The sequence below is a fragment of the Rhipicephalus microplus genome, chromosome 9, assembly GCF_043290135.1.
Source record: "Rhipicephalus microplus isolate Deutch F79 chromosome 9, USDA_Rmic, whole genome shotgun sequence".
In the NCBI taxonomy this organism is placed as follows: Eukaryota; Metazoa; Arthropoda; class Arachnida; order Ixodida; family Ixodidae; genus Rhipicephalus; species Rhipicephalus microplus.
In genome coordinates, this window is record NC_134708.1 from 2392539 (window position 1) to 2409005 (window position 16467).

Genomic DNA, 16467 nt, shown 5'->3' on the forward strand with positions numbered 1-16467 from the left:
AGGAATTCCTTCTAGGACTTTGTCCATCATGGCCTGAAATAAGGCCGGTGCGCTCGCAATTCCAAATGGAAGTCTTTGGAATTCGTAAAAGCCTTGATGCGTGTTTATCGTGAGCAGTGGCTTGAACTCTTCACTGAAAGGGCACTTGCTGGTACGCCGAGCAAGTTAAAATGTGCACGTGTGACGCAGACAACCGCAACGGCAACAATATCTCACAAATAAGCCACATTTCCGCCTTTAAGGTATCCTATGCTTTAACGAGACTCTCAAAGCTAGAGCTACACATCAACAAGGCTCATGTGTTCATTTCAGAGCCCCTCTTACAGGCACTGCAGCTACCTCAGTGGCCGCCGCTTGTAAGCATGCGGGTGGTGTCCCAACGTGACGTGATCAGAGGCAGCTTTTGCCTCTGCTGCGCCAGTTGTCCCATGATCATAGATGGTGGTAGATCGCTTTTGGCTGGGACAGCTGGACAGAGCTTACGTGCCATGCCATCGCTAGAACAAACGAACATATATTGACAGCCCCTAACTCTGTTTACAAACATGAAAAATGTTTATAGTTTATTCGACCAGCCGTGATGGGGACATACGAATTTCGGCCCAATGGACATTGTGGAATTTGACAGGAATTTGCAGGAATTTCACAAATTCGTATCCGCCGGTTTTGCATCACTGAGATTTTACTGTAAGTTTAGATTAACACCTCCTAAATTCGTTTACAACAAAATGTGATGGGCTCGCAGAAAGCCTGGATCGGATTAGGGTGCATTTTTGTCAATGCAGCCAGATCACGCAGAGAAATTTCGGTTTCCGAGAGATTTTCCTGAAAACCATACAAACATAAGGACTAAAATTTCTGAAATGTGCCTAATTTCATTTTAACGAAATGTTTGCTGGTATCTCACGAGCTTTGTCCCAAAATAAATTCGTTCAAGTTATTAAGGTTTAATTTATCTGTTACATCTCTGGAGATCCTTCGTTATACTGTAGATCTCTGTTATCTCTGTAGATCCTTCGTGTAGATCCTTCGTCTGTATATACTACCCCAATGCGTGTATATTTTTTGCGACAAATAAATATTTCTTCTTATTCTTCTTCTTCTTCTTCTTCTTTCTTCTTCTTCTTCATTGACAGCAGTTCTTGCTTGTCATTTCTGTAACTGATGGGCGTTGCTGATAAGCTTGCGACCAGCAAGTGGATTGCCACCCAATCACATAACCCTCAATAAGAAGCCTTGGCACGACGACACAGATACCGGTGTGCACTTTCAGCTCGTCCATAAAAAGACTGTTTTGCATTACCGAATAACCAGTCTACAAAAGCAACAAGGGCTGTAGTGCCATTTTTGTAGAACATTGTGTATATAGGCAGGCCTATGTAGAGCACATAAAGCTGCTATAACTTTTCTTATTCTTCTTATCTGCTGACGTAAACCGTTCATCATCTATATACTTACTAACATGTAATCAATTTTCCTGAGTCTGAGGACATCTGCACGTCAGAAACGCCTCGGAATTTTTCATCATCTCGTGGTAGTGACTACAAAGAAAGCGGCAGTCACTCTGCTAGAAATTAAACTCACTAATGATCTAACTTGAGCCCAGAAAATTATGTGATTCGAAAATACAAGCAAAGTGCGCTGTACTCTAAGTGTTGTTGGCTTTGAGGGGTTCGAAGGTGTGCCCGCGACCATTTCATGGGCATTTCGCCGTATGGCTGCTCCTTCCCTTTCTCATTCTCTCGAGGGCTGCAAGAATCAGCGAGGCCGAGTCATGTGTGCGCGACAAGAAGGCTCTCTCGTCCGTTGGTCGGAGTCTGGTAAGCACGTGGCTTTTCTTCATTCGTGTCCTCTTTGGGAATCGCTGGATTGTAGCCTGCCTGGGTGTCTGGGGATCCCCGGCGGACGTGTTTACTTAAGCTTCGGTACCGTACCCTAAGCCAAACAGAGGTGCTTAGTGCTTCAAGTGGTCGTACCACTTCAAGCACGTTGCGTACGAGGTTTGCCGTAACTCTCGCGACCAGGCCCAGTGGCCATCGTGAGAGTGCACAGCCACAAGGGACCTTTTCCGACCAGCGTGTCAAAGCTCACCACTGCCAGCTGCAACCTGCTCGCGGTCTCCCCTTTTTCGTGAACGTCTGTGTGCCTTTGGTCCCCGCATCCCGGAAATGGATGTTGTACAGTTGTTTGGAGTGCTGCCAAAGGCAATAAAGTGTTTGCGTGTTGCTGTTAATCGAACACTGTCTGTTTGCCGCACCATGCTAATTGCTTTGTTAGTTGAGTGTGTGTGGAGCGGTGCGCTACATGTGATGGAGACGCGGCCCTGTGGCTCACTAAGCCTGATCCCGCGATGATCTTCCATTGCTGTGAGTAGCGATGTCACCACAGCCTTCAGCAATCTGATCATCGGCAGAACGTGCCTTGTATTTGTACAGCAGTGATCACACTTTCTAGCATTACCACTGGTGCACACCTACCACTGGTGCACACCTACCACTGGTGCACACCATGAAATAATAACAAGAGCACTCACACTGTGCGTAATTTAAATAATAATTATTCGGTTTTTACGTTCCAAAACTGCAACGGGGAACGATAAGGCAGAAGCTGTCATATTACCACAAAGTTTGCCATATAAAAAGAGCTGTTAATTTATTTCGATTCAAGTATAAAGCTCATTTTTAAATGAATGGCCGCATGGTGCAACTTGCGACTCAATGTGGACAAAAATGACTATTTTGTGAAATTCGTGATTTTTCCTCCCAAAGTTTACCGCTTGAGAGGTCTAAAGATATTTTATTATGCAAATATACCCTCTGTGAAGTAAATATTCACTGCTCAGATATTCATACAAAGAACAGTACAGCAACAAAATAAATGCAAATGTAAGGTATCTTGGCTAAATTCTCTGAAGCATATGTGGCTGAAAAATCGCCCTAATGTTACACAGGAGGCAAGCTTGCCGCTTCAATCCAGTCAGCTTGGTGTCCATAACCTGTTGGAAGGTCGCAGGTGCCAAGGAAAGACCAAAGGGGCATGACCTTGAACTCGAAGAAGCCGTCTGGTGTTATAAATGCAGTCTTCTCTCGGTCTGTCTCATCAACTTCGATTTGGCAGTAGCTATTCTCATAATCCTTCGATGAAAAGTATTTCGTGTTGCGGAGTTGAACAAGGGCATCATTTATTCGGGGAGAGGGTATATGTCCTTCTTTTTGATCTTGTTGAGGCTCCGATAGTCAACACAGGAGCATAGTGTTCCATCTTTTTTCCTCACTAACACCACAGGAGACGCCTACGGACTCATGGATGGCTGAATGATGTTGTCATGCAGCATTTCATCAACTTGTTTTTTTACAACCTCACGCCATTGCGTCGAAACTCTGTACAAGCTCTGATGAAGTGGTCTCGCACTTTCCTCTGTTATAATGCGATGTTAACGCAAGAGCGTTAATAAGCTTGTTTCGCAGAGATTATGGCGTCGGTGTTGTTGGTTGTGAGTAAAAAATTATCATCTTATACGTGACCAAAAAATCAAGTCTGATGCATCTAAAACAAACTATAAAGAAATCCTGGGTCAGAATAGTGGACCAAACCAGGGTCGTCTGGATCTAAGTGGGGATAGAACCGAAATTGTTTGCGTGGCAAGGGGATATTCTATCACACGGCAACACACCTGCTTGTAAATACAATGAAAATAACTTCCTATGCTTAGAAATGAAGTTAAAGTAGCTTTCATGCTTTACAAACACATGTGTCCTGCATACATGCATCCCAATGCAACACAAAATATTGCAGTAATAATTCGTGGTAATAGTGCACATTGTCAGTGAGTGTCATAGCCTCACCTAACCTAATCTAACCTAACCTAACCTAACTCAACCCAACTATCATAATGAATTGATGGCTCGAAGCCGGTCACCCACTAAAAAAGGCATACATGCCTATTCCCTTGACTTTTTTGTTACCACGCCTATTGAAATCGATCACCGGTGATCGACGCTTTAGATCGTCAAATTTGGCATGTTGAATTTGTTTCTTGTGACTTGGGAAAGGCCAGGGTTCATGTCGTAACTTGACTGGAAAGCTTGGTTTTTTTGGAGTTGGATTGATAGATTCCCTGAGCGTGAAATCGCTGGTGGCTTCCAAAATTTTCTCGATGAAAGCGACCGTCATGCCTTTGCTGACGTGCTTGTACTCATTGCTGACATTCATGAGAATCACTGTTGCTTTTCCTCTACACAGCTCGGCGATTCCTCTTGCGACAGAAATATCGGGGGTGACCAACAGATGCTGACTGCCTTCAACAATTCCTTCGATGTCTATTGGTTGCAGAGTTTTAAAAAAATTATGCCTGAGCAAGGTGAAATAGTGACTTCTTCCAGCACATTCAAGGCATGGTTTTTTTATGGCATGCACAGCCATAGTGCTTTTTCTGTTGACGGCATTATCGACTTTGTTCTGAGGCCGATGACAGCACCATGTAGGCTTAAGAAGTCTACACCAAGGATCAAATCTCACGAGCAATGCTGTAGTACGACAAAGCCTGCGGGATAAATCTGGCTGTTAATAGTGATTCTGGCTCTGTAGATTCCTGCCAAAGTAACTAGGTGACCTCCAGGTATAAGGATTTCACGGCCTTCCCAGCAGTCCTAAATTTAACTTCGCGGCGAATGTCCCATTGATGACGGAATAGTCTGCTCCGGTGTCGACGAGAACAGTGATGCTGTAGCCTTCAATGACATCGTCGAGGTTGCTAGTATGTCATTTCACGTTGCAGTAAGATCATAGCATTGGATCACAGCTACAACGATTTGTACCGCTGCTTCGATATTGAGTCATCAAGGCGTCTTCTGGCCGTGAAGTTTCGACATTGGGAACACGCTGACGTTGCAGCGGGTTCTTGAAGTTTCATCACGGCGAAGGTGGGGGATCATTCGTAAGGTAGCTCGTCATACGGAAACCGCATCTCCATTGGTTGCTGCCCTTAGTTTTCCGAGTAGTGGCTAAGCAAACGGTTCTGGGTTGAACCAGTGTACCACCAGCAGTAGGTGACATGTACCAGCAAGGTGGCGGCGAACGAAAAAATCCTCGTGGCGCCCACTGCGCTGCTGCGAGATAGTCAGTGATGTGGCATGGTTTTTCACACCGCTGTGGACATTGACGTCGAAACCACGCATTCCCATCTGGCGGCACTGGCAGCAGCGATAGGTTTGGCCAGCTTCTCCACAGTGGTAGCAGAGAGCTCGGTGGTCCAGGGCGCACCATGCATCAATTTTCCTCGGAGTGTTGCGCTGGCCGGCGGGTGGACAGTATGGTGGCGGCAGCGGCGGTGTCTGTTGGCGGAACTGCGACCGTGCCGCCTCTTGACGTGGGCATGGAGGGGGAGTGTCGGGCTGCAGCAGCGTAGTTCATGGCTTGCAGCTGGAATGCTGCAGTTCAGGGGAGCCAAGTGACCACTGTACTTTTTTCTCAAACAATATCTGCGATTGAGTCCAATAGAGACTGTGGTGAGGGCAACAGCTTGCGAGGTTCTTCCCCTACAATCCCTCGGATCGTTTTGTGCAGGTCGTTGGAGCAGAGGGCATGTACAGCTGTGCTGTCTGTAGTCAGGCAACGATTGTACTGTCGGGTGCGCATTTCTAGCGTCTTCTCAATCGTCAACACTTCCGACAGGGATTCTTCAACACTGTTTGGTGAATTCCAAGTCAGTCACCCAAGGAGTTCCTGCTTCACTCCTCACATGAGAAAGTAAACTATCCTGTCTTCAGGTATGGCTGGATCAGCATGGCAGAACAGCTTTATTATTTCGTACGTGAACAGTGCCACGTTTTGGTTTAGCAGGTATACACGTGTTTTGAGCATACCTTCTGCCCTCTCCTTGCAGACGATGTTGGTGAATGTTGCCAGGAACTTTGTGCGAAAAACGTCCCACGTTTACATGGCTGCGTCTTGCAGGGGAAAGTAGGCATGCAGTAGCTTGTTTGCACAGCTGCAGGCATTGAAAACAGCCACTTAGTCGTTCGCTTCAAGCCAGCTTCCCAGATCTTCAAGAGATGAACCGCAGAAAGTTGGAGGCTCCTTGGGTTTCCCGAGCAGGATCAGTGGAGGCGGCACAGGGTGTGTTATCGTCGCTGCAGCTGGGTATTCTCGAGTAGAGGCCTGAACTCTGGTGGTAAGTGTTGTTGCCGGCGGCTTCTTCCCTGCTTAGGGTATTCGAAGATGTCTTCATGACTGGCGCTGGGTTCCCAGCTTGACGGGGGGAGTCCAGTAGATGAAAAGAGCAGCACCTCTACCAGATGTCATGGGGTCGCGAAGTCCATGAAGGGAGCAGTCTGTAGACCCCAGGATGAAGGTACTTATTTGGCCGAACTTGTGACCAGTGAACAAGAAGTAAGATTACAACTATACACACTGGCACTGATAGCGGCAAACTGAGCATTGCCATCGATCGACATGTCAAGCAGTGATACATGTTGGCATTTATAAATGTGCGGTCGAATCTTCCAGCGTTATCGCTGGCCGTTCCAGAACAATCTGTAATGTTCACGTTGTGGGCATAATCACATCTGAAGATTCTACGATTATCTCAGTGGTACTTAGTCCATCGGCACGGTTCGCGCAAGGCAGCCCTCACACGTGTAATGGGGCGATAAAATTTAACAAAGGAGTGTGGCAATATGCTCCCCGTTTCTTCTGGTATGCCTCAGGACGGTGCACTGCATTTTCTAGTTTATGTGAATGATCTCACTCAACATTTGTCTGATACAGTGTCAGTGATGCTAGCAAAGTGTGCTATTGGGCTAGCTGGTTTTTCATGACTGGAAAAATTTTGCTACAGTTGCTGTGGAAAACGAAGTTAGGGAGCAGACAAGAAATGAAGTGGGCAGTACAAGCGCAAACTATCAATTGAAGTTTATTGAAAAAACTTGGAAAAAAGAAGGCTTCCAGGAAAGAAAAAAAATTGGTTTACGAAGAGGGTGAGGCACCGCAAGCTTACTTCACTGTCTTTAGATGCTACACCTGGGGTGATTACGATTACCAGATGTGGTGCTGATTCAATGTTCTTATCCGAGTTCTTATCAATGTTCTTATCTGGCTTCTGATGAAGTGTGGGTGCAGCCCACTGTTTGAAAAACTACAATTCTGGCCAAATTGAAAAAATAAAGACTACACACGAAATTTAGGAAGCCTTTCACATATCAGACCAAGAAAGTGCATGCGTAAGTATTCAGTTCCATTGCACTAACCCCCACAGAAATCGAATTCATCAGAAGCCAGAAATAGCAATTTAATCAGCATACTCGGATAATAACTTCGAATCAGCACCACATCTGGTAATCGTAATCACCTCGCATGTAGCACCTGAAGACCGTGGAGCAAGATTGCCGTGCCCCACCCTCTTTCTAAACCGATTTTTCTCTTTCCGGGAAGCCTCCTTTTTTCCAAGTTCTTTCAATAAACTTCCGTTGATAGCTTGCACTTGTACTGTCCACTTTAATTCTTGTCTTCTTCTTCATTTCGTTCTCCACAGCAACTGTAGCGCAATTTTTTCAGTCTGTGATCCTACTGGCTCAGGCTGCTTTGGAGCAGCTTTTGGAGCAGGCAAAAATGCGTTTTAGAACAGCGAAACTGCCTTTCAGAGCAGATATTGTTAAAAATAATTTTTTGTATAAATACTCTGTTCATGAAAAAATCCGTAAACAAAGGTTGTGTCAAGCTGACATTTTGACAAGGGGACAGAGCTAGATTATAACTTTTCTATTCTAGCCTCAAAAAAAAAAAAAAAAAAAGCCCACCTGTCGAAATGTCGACCCGACACAACCCCAGTTAATAGATTTTTTTCATCGCAAGCTTCCATCTTCCCCTTTTTGCCATTGTTTAGATACTGTGTTTATGACACATGATTGAAAAAATCACGATGTACTGCTCGCTGTTCAAGCATAATAGAAGTATAAAAAAGAGTATTATACCACCCTCAAATAGCTGATCATATGTAGTAGACAAAGCCAATGGTGAAATATAAAACCATAGCGCTTTATTATAAATGACTGAAGATGAGTTGACTGTCGATGTTTCGTATGCCAAATTTTTCAGACATGCTAACGAATTAGAATGATTTCGCAAAAACATCACAAGCCTTATGCACGTCTATGAACAAGAGCATCTGAAATTTTGGACACTGAAACTCTTCGGCGCCGATTTTTTGGGCTTTCAGCCAACATGCCGAGTCTGAAACAGCATTAAAGCCCCCCCCCCCCCCCCCCATCTGCTATGTCTATGACCTTGTAGGCTTAAACAAGCGCTTTGAAGAGTCATTCGACGTCACAGCAATGTCCCAAAGTCGGCTTTGCCACAATGCGTCAATGCTACAGGATGAAGCAGATTTAAAAAAAAAAAAACAAAGGGGCCGGTATTAGGCCGCAGTGAGGTGATGTCTAACGGATAAGCACCAGAAATGCACGGAGGCATGATGGCGGCAGTGAGGCAAATGTTTCAGTGAGAATCGCTTGATGATAAGTAACTTAAGCTAACTGTTTATACTCCATGTGGCACAGTTGTCAGCGTACTGGGCGCTTTTAATTGGCCACACGCGCCACGTTACCATCCACACTGCTTTTTTGTGCAAGTCGGCTAAGTGCGCCGCACAGACGTGGTGCTGTCACAAATGAAAACAGCTCACCATCAGGAACATAGTGGGCATCAATAACACATTTTCAAGACAAACATGTGTGTACGAAAGTGCCCCAGTAGGAACGGCTTCAGCTGTGTTCACGATGTCCTGCACACAACTAAGAACTATCAGTCTTATGTGGCAGCGTATGCTATGTGTCGCCAGAGATTTTCGCACAGTGGCGCATCTTCCGAGTGCACACACTCATCCCGGAGGTCTGGACAAATATTTCTCTCTTCTGCAACACCCTATACATTCTGCGTTATCGCTTTCGCACGCCCCATGCGATAAAGCCGCAATTTATTCCACGCTTTACTGGTACTGGCAGCGCTCATCACACGACGCAAATTTGCAAATGGACATCAGCGAGTTTCGAATGTATTTATGAGAGTGTGCTCCTAAATGCCTGAGAAGTGTACTGTGGGAGGCATTAAAGCTATATTTCGGACATGGCTGTGGCGACTTCACTACGTGAACGTAATAAAAAGGCGCAAATCTTTTATCGGATGGTTTAACAGCCCCTAACAAGTCAGAAAAATTGGGCATTAACTGCATCCCAACAGCGACATTTGGCCCAGTTTGGCTTGGCTCTGGTTGTGTCCTACACAGGTCCACTGCGAAGTTACTTTCAATGGGAGAACCTCAAGTAGTTTTCTTTCTGAAAGTCTGAGCAAAACCTTTGGAGCAGGCTTGGCGCAGACTCACCAAATATTGAGGAAATATAGCAGGGTGTAACAGCCAGGGCAATTAGGCGCAATTGGTGCAGCAGTAGCATTCCTGTGGTCTGTGTAAAGCATTTTACTGATGATTTTGTTGTGAGAGAATGATTTTGTTGTTGTACAAGACCAGTTATCGAGGGTAGAGCAGTGGCATGTAACATGGAACACAAGAAGTAGCGTCCGAAAAACAGTGTTATTAACAGTTACACATAAACTGCTGCCTAGTTCTTATACCTATACTCTTGTTACCATGAAAAGCACGGGTTAGTAAAAAGTATATAGGAGCAACGCTAACTTCTATCTTATCCTGGTCATGTCATATATCGAAAACAAGTGAATCAGCGTTTAAATGTTGTACGAAGGAAACTCAGCAAAGTTCCAACAAAGCTAAAGTTACACAAGAGTATTGTACACAAGACATAAATTAGAGTATGCTTCAGTAATTTAGCATTTGGAAACTAATATACAAAATATTGAGATTTTGCCAAGGAAGGGATTAATTTTTGGCAAATATAAAAGATTTGACTCTCCTTATTTAAGAACATGAAATCCCTACACTAGAAACTCACCAAATATATGCTGCTATAGTTTTCTTGCATATCATGCCTACACCTTCATATGTAAAGTCCTTAGACACCAGGAAAGCTCCACACAATAATGACTACGCTTTGAAACCTATCTTTGCTAAAACTCATGCATTTAAAACCAGCATTTTTCCACAAACTATTTCCGACTAGAATGCCCTTCCTGAATACATTTTTGAAAAGGTTAACTTTTAAGAGGCACTGAAAAGATTGTTGTTGTAGTATTCTTTTCCTCTTTTCTTTTTTTTTTTACACTTGTACATACTATCGTTAGCGATAGGAGTTCGAACACGTGAATGCGTGGCAAATATAAACACACCTTACACTGGCTTATTTGCAGAGGCCATTGTCGGAAGGAAAGTTGGAAGGTTGATGCACTTCTGGTACCTCATGACACTCCCTCTTCGGTATCCTCGATGCAGCAGCTCATTGTATATTTGTGGCTGCCAGCAGTGACATGAACTCAAATAACCTACACACCCTATCAGACTATGTATAGCTGCTTTAGTATCGACTGTGACGTAGGCTGCCTTATTTTATTGTAGGCGGTATTCGCTGCGAATTTTCATACACCTTTTACACTTACTTTGCTTTTTGTGCATTCTTCTTGGCATTATCATCGCTAGTGACAGATTTCACGCAACTATATGCTGTTTGCCCGCAATGCTAGTGAAGCGGGAGTGGAAGAGCACCCCTCTTTTCCCATCAGGTTTTGGCAGCGCCATCCACACATCACTTTATTTCAGTTTTGAGGCTATTTGCCATGCGCTTGCGTGTTTGAGCTCACATTTTTCACAATAGCACACATTATTCCTGAATGCCTGTTTGAATGCTAATTGTGTTACAAATCTGCAATCCTGATGTCTTTATTAGTTTAGTTTTATGCGTGTGTGTCTGTGTGCGTGTGCACGTGTTTCCACATCTACTTGTGCCTGTCATGGCCTCCAGTATTATGAAATAAGTAAATAAATAAATAAATATCGTGGCATATTAGTTCTCTTGGTTATGCTTCCCTTATCATGACTAAAGCAAATAATGCTCACAATTTTTCCGTGTTGCACTGCCTCATTTCATTTAACCAGTGACTGCCAATACTGAAAACTCTCTTAATGTTTACAGGGGCACCGAGATACTGTACCTTACACAAAAAACCAGCACAAGAAACTGTAGTTAATTGATTCACTTAATGGTCCCAATTATATGCTTTTCATGAAGTGTGCAGTGCAGTGCATGTTTTTTGTTCTACAAGCATAGGAGAGACAAATCGGGTGAAACGAGCATTGTGAAAACGGTACTGCAATGTGTAACATTGCACAGGTTCTCCTTCATTCCATTCACAGCACGTGAAATTATGCCTTTCTTGGGGATATGTAAAGATCTCTGAAACATTTCAATGAGTGCTTGTTGTCATCTGTTCTTGTTTAACTGCAGCTTGCATGCCTTTGCTAATACTAGCACTCTTCAAAACTGTCCGGTCAGACAATCAAGTAAACCAGCCGCGCCACTGACCTGCAATTCGCACCAGGCGACAGCCACCCCTGTGGCGGTGTCCAATCCCTTGTACACAGTCTTGAAGGATCCACGCCCAATTTCTTCCTCAAATTTAAGAAAACGACCATCGGGCGACGTGTCCCGGGCCTGGACGTCCTCGTCGGCACTGACCACGATGGCCGATGCAGCTTTTTCCAAAGCGGCACCATCCTCGGGCCTACTCTCAAGCATGAGAGTGTCATCACCATCACGCACCATCACCAGTGGCTCACTGTCGCGCCGCTCATCGTCAACGACTGCGGAGGAGGAGTCCACCACTGCGGTGTCCTCCAGTTCGCCGGCTCGCCGGGGCGCCGTACGGCGCTGCTGCACCGTCACGTAGCGAAATCCTCGTGCCGCCACCGCCAGTTCAGGTCTAGCACGAGTCGAGCTGGCCGCCGGCCGCCGACTAGGGCCGCCATCAGGCGGCGTGCGGCGACGAGCGGCCGGCTGCCGTACCGAGGGCGGTGGCGGCGGCTGCTGCCTGGCCTTACAAGGCCTCCGGCTGGGCTCGCCACACTCGTCAGGCTGCTCCTTCGGCTGCCTGTTGCCCCTCAGCATGTCCAGCAGCCACAGCAGTGACAACCTGTCCCAGGCATTGGCCGCTGCAGTCACCGCGGTCGGTCGACCGGCCCCACTGTGCACAATTGAGTCATTTATGCTTCAAAAGCCTGGACTGCATAGGTCCTTCACACTCTTTACAGACCAAAAGATGCTCAAAAGATGTTAAGCATAATCATCATTACAGACCAAACTAAGATTTCAGCAGCCCATATCAGAACACAATAATGTTTTGTGATGGCATTTTTGCAACAGATCAGATTGGCTTATTAAAAAATTGACCGCATATTTGTATGCACTGCTGCAAAGCGCGTTGAAAGACAATAATCTGTCTGGAGACGCTGCGAGAGATGTGGGGCCATCTGGCAGTAATTTGAAGAAATGAAAGTTGTTTAGAATACAGAGCCACTGGTAGGTGCAGTACTGAGGCGTTTTAAAGCACCTGCCTTTTTTTAGCGAAGCGAAGCAAACACCCGCTTTTTGTTTCATAGCGTCACATTGTCAGCGCAGTGTAATGAACACTTCGGTAATTAGAATTGCATATATGTGCATTTTCTAAATAAAAAGACATACTGCCTAACACATATGTATTGATGTTACACCTCAAATATGTGTAACATTTCTTTTTCGATTGACAAAGTTGACAATTATGAATGGAGCCACCAGATAAACATTGGTGGGCATTGAGCAAGAGATTAAACTTTTACCTGGTGGTTGAAGTGGTTGGATAGAATGGCCAACGTCTAGACAAACCAAAATATTTGCATTGAAATATCTCAAGAAAGACTATCATCTTTAAAGGGCATTTGTACCATGAAAGCCCATACAAGCAACTGAGTAAGTGGCAGCAACTGGTGGTCGCTAACACCTAGTGTGGCCACCACAACTTGCAATGGATGGGTGGAAGAGCAGAAAATATAGAGCGAACAACACGTGGGAGTAACCTTCAATAACCCACTTGACACAAGGTACTTGGCTTGACTCACTTTAGTTGTAGCATAACTGCTTACATAATTTTAAACTGTGCCCTTGACATTCCAAGAGCCCTTTCTTGGGACTTGCACATACTTTAGTAACTCGCATTTGAGCCACACCTCAGCACTCCTGCCTGATAGACTCCGTGCCGTCTATGCAGCCAAGAAATTTCAGCGAATTCTTTTTAATTTTCTCAGACACTTCTTGGCGATGTAAATAATAAGTCAATATTAGGCATAATTTTTCCACATGGTTCCAAGAAAATGAAATATCCAGAAGAAGCAAAAGCAATTATTAACAGTAACAGCAAGTAAAATGTCTTGGCTGTATGTTTAAGTGTTTCACATCAGTGTAATATATAATGAAAAAAAGCGAGTGGTGTGAAACTAAAAGTCAAGTGTGCTGTGCCAAGCAAATCCTTTTTCAATGTCAAGATGCTTTGCCTACCCCAGCAGTCCCTCCTATACCTTCGCACGGATTATGTGGTCAACTATGTCTTTGAGAGTCTACACACCTCGGACAAGTCTCAACAACGTGTTAGTTGAAAAAAGCCTGAACATATTTACATCATTTATGTCAAAACAATACAGTTCTCTTTGGCTGCACAAATAAACTGACAATCAGCCCTCCATCGATGTCTTTAGAAGGAATGTAACAATGCCAGAAAAAACAAAGCGCTTTTTACGCAAAAATGCTAGATGAGAAGAATGCTTCACTACACACCTGTAGAAAACAGCTCTCGGTTATTCCTCATTTGAGGTCATTTCTAATCAGTAGGGAATGCACACAGATCCAAGTGCAACATTAAATTTTTTGCTATGCCGACTGGTCTGTACAACTGCTCGACATGTGACGTTACGATGAATCTAGTCTCTACACATTACAGTTGAATTTACACCAATATAACCCGAATTGACGCCAGCGGAAACAAAGTATGTGTGTTATTCAGTACTCAATTGTCCCTTTTTCAATCCGTCAATACAGGACAATGCATGCCACCCTAAACATTAGTCTCGGATGGCTCTGCTAAAAAACCATAATCAAAATCGACTTTTGGTCTGACATTTGAAAATGTCACAAGCACTGTTAACATTGTCTGGACAAGGGTCTGAAATAATAACAATTATAATACCTAGGGTATAACATATTGAAAACTCTGTATCATTATGAGGCATACCATAGTACACTGAAGAAGTTGTCCTTTGAACCTGAGATATCAAGATATTAATGAAACATGAAATATATTTTTGTACAATATTCTGAACTGTGCACAAAATGTTCAACCTTATTGTTTCACAAGCCAATCGATATTTGCTACAGTTACGCATAAAACAGACAACCATTTGTTGTCTTCTTACTAGCCTATATCAATTCGATCCGCTTGAGCGAAACTCCTTGAAACTTTTAAATAAGCAGATACATTTTTTTGCGACAATAACAAAGTGCTTCACCACTGGTCGTTAAATACAATTACTCTGACTAACCAGCAGTCCCAAATACTCCCCTGAATGTAGAAGACTGGTTTACCTGGTATGGACCAACAGGCTGCAATTAAACAGTGCTAAGTGAAAAAGGACATTCACAAATGTGCTATTGCTGATCATAATGCAACAAAAACAAAGTGATGCCCCGATTTCACCAGATGATATAACTGCAGCCCCACGTGAGGCAAGAACATGTCGGCACAGCAAACCATTGTGCTGTTCTTATGAAATGTCACAATGGTTTACAATACAGAATTGTCCAAATTAGTTTGTAAAACAGTTGGTAAAGGAGCACAAAAGCTTGTGGGATAACTGGCACATGCACGATATCTAACTTGTTTTGAACATTAACGACCACCTGAATTACCATTTCATGCTCCTAGTGTCTTTCCTTTTTCAATGGGGAGAAAGCTTTGTGAACCTGCACAGGAGCACAACGCCTGATGTCCTTGCCTTAGCAGTGCATTTTTACAAGAGGATCAGGCACACATCCTAGGGATCCATTATTTAAAAGAATTTGCAATGGGGTGCTGATGTGCATGCAGATTTGTATGTGCACATGCAAGTGTCAATTCCTGGAGGGTCATACATTGCTAGTGACATAAGGCTACACCAGCCTTTTGTATCACAGCAGATCATTTAGATATCTGTCAAAATTGGTACTGTCCCAGCTGAAAATTAAGAAAGGCTTGTAAAGAAAAATCACAGACAATTTCTGAGCATAAATGAATGTGGAAAAAATAATAATCCTGTGCATGCAGGTTGTGCCATTTTCTCGCACCTCCCAACAAAGAATTGAATGTGTACTCTAGCAAACACAAAGGCCTGTCACTAATGAGAACAATGGTGGCAGCCTAACTGCGTCACATCCCAACGGACCTTGACATTCTTCATAGAGACGCCGCTACACTCCTCCTCTGCCCCGAAATCTTTCAGCTACTCTTTAGGGAGCCCCCATTTGGCACAGGCACTTCTTGAAGCATTTGACAGTGTGGGCAACTCTCTTAAATTGCACAGTAACTACATACAGCACAGGACACCTTGCTTCTATGGTTCCAAAAAAGCAGTTAATGCACCATCACAGCACAAGTGGGACCTAAAAAAAGAGGGGACAGTGCCAACCAACAAACGAGTGTTTTATTCTGGCCAAGAAAAGGCCACAGAATGTTGTTTTAGTCACTCATAAAAGGCACCTTGTTCTCAAGGAGCAAAAAAAGATCACGGGTTCACACACACGACACAGTTTGTGAATACCAGAAGCCTCTGAAATGATCAGGATGATGGTGCATTTAAGTTGGTAGCCGCAATGCACACATTGCACCACATATAAGTATACCTAGCCTGCTCGCTGCCTCATTCGAACAGCCCTTGACACAGCAGAAAATGCCTGACATACTTTGGGAAGACTTTGGAGGAGGGCAACCCTAAAACCTCTATGAAAATACCCAGGTCAGGCGAGCCCCAAGTGGAAAAAAGTTTTGCTACCACTGCACACAGGTCAAAATGCAGGCTAACTTTGGGTCTTCATACCAGAGAGATGCAGTGCATGCTCACCAGAGGGGATGGATAACTCCAAAAATTTATTCTTTAAAGGAAGTGACAAAAGCTCTAAACACCAATTGAGATAACACCAGTAATATAAGATCGGTACAAACTTTATTATATACATAAACCAGACAGGCTCCAGTGCCCCGAGGAATATACAGTGTGGAAAACAGTCTGTCTGGCATGGTGGTGGCCCTACTCCAGGGCCCCATTGGCACGAGCCACCTGTTCAGCTCTGTGGATCAGTCGCACCTAATCCACCAGGGCTGGGCTAGACAGCAGCGCCTCCCATGTGCCATTAATGTCGTGTTCTTTGTCGTGCTCTGCACACTCCCACGTGATGTGGAAGAGTGTTGGGGTGGCTCCAGACCACGGGCATGTGTCTCTGTGCGCCGTGG

The 16467-nt window shown here is 44.3% G+C and overlaps 1 protein-coding gene across 12 annotated transcripts in view; it reads right to left on the bottom strand.

Annotated features, from left to right (window-relative positions):
• Positions 1-16467, bottom strand: part of Wnk (Wnk kinase) — a 407304-nt gene that overhangs the window by 385465 nt on the left and 5372 nt on the right. For all 12 annotated transcript variants that reach the window (XR_012885945.1, XR_012885943.1, XM_075872963.1 and 9 more), the window contains exon 2: positions 11484-12141. Coding sequence is in view for 10 of the 12 variants with exons in the window: in XM_075872963.1 (XP_075729078.1) it covers positions 11484-12065 (582 nt within the window). In the remaining 2 variants the exon portion in view is untranslated. The remainder of the gene's footprint in view (positions 1-11483; positions 12142-16467) is intronic.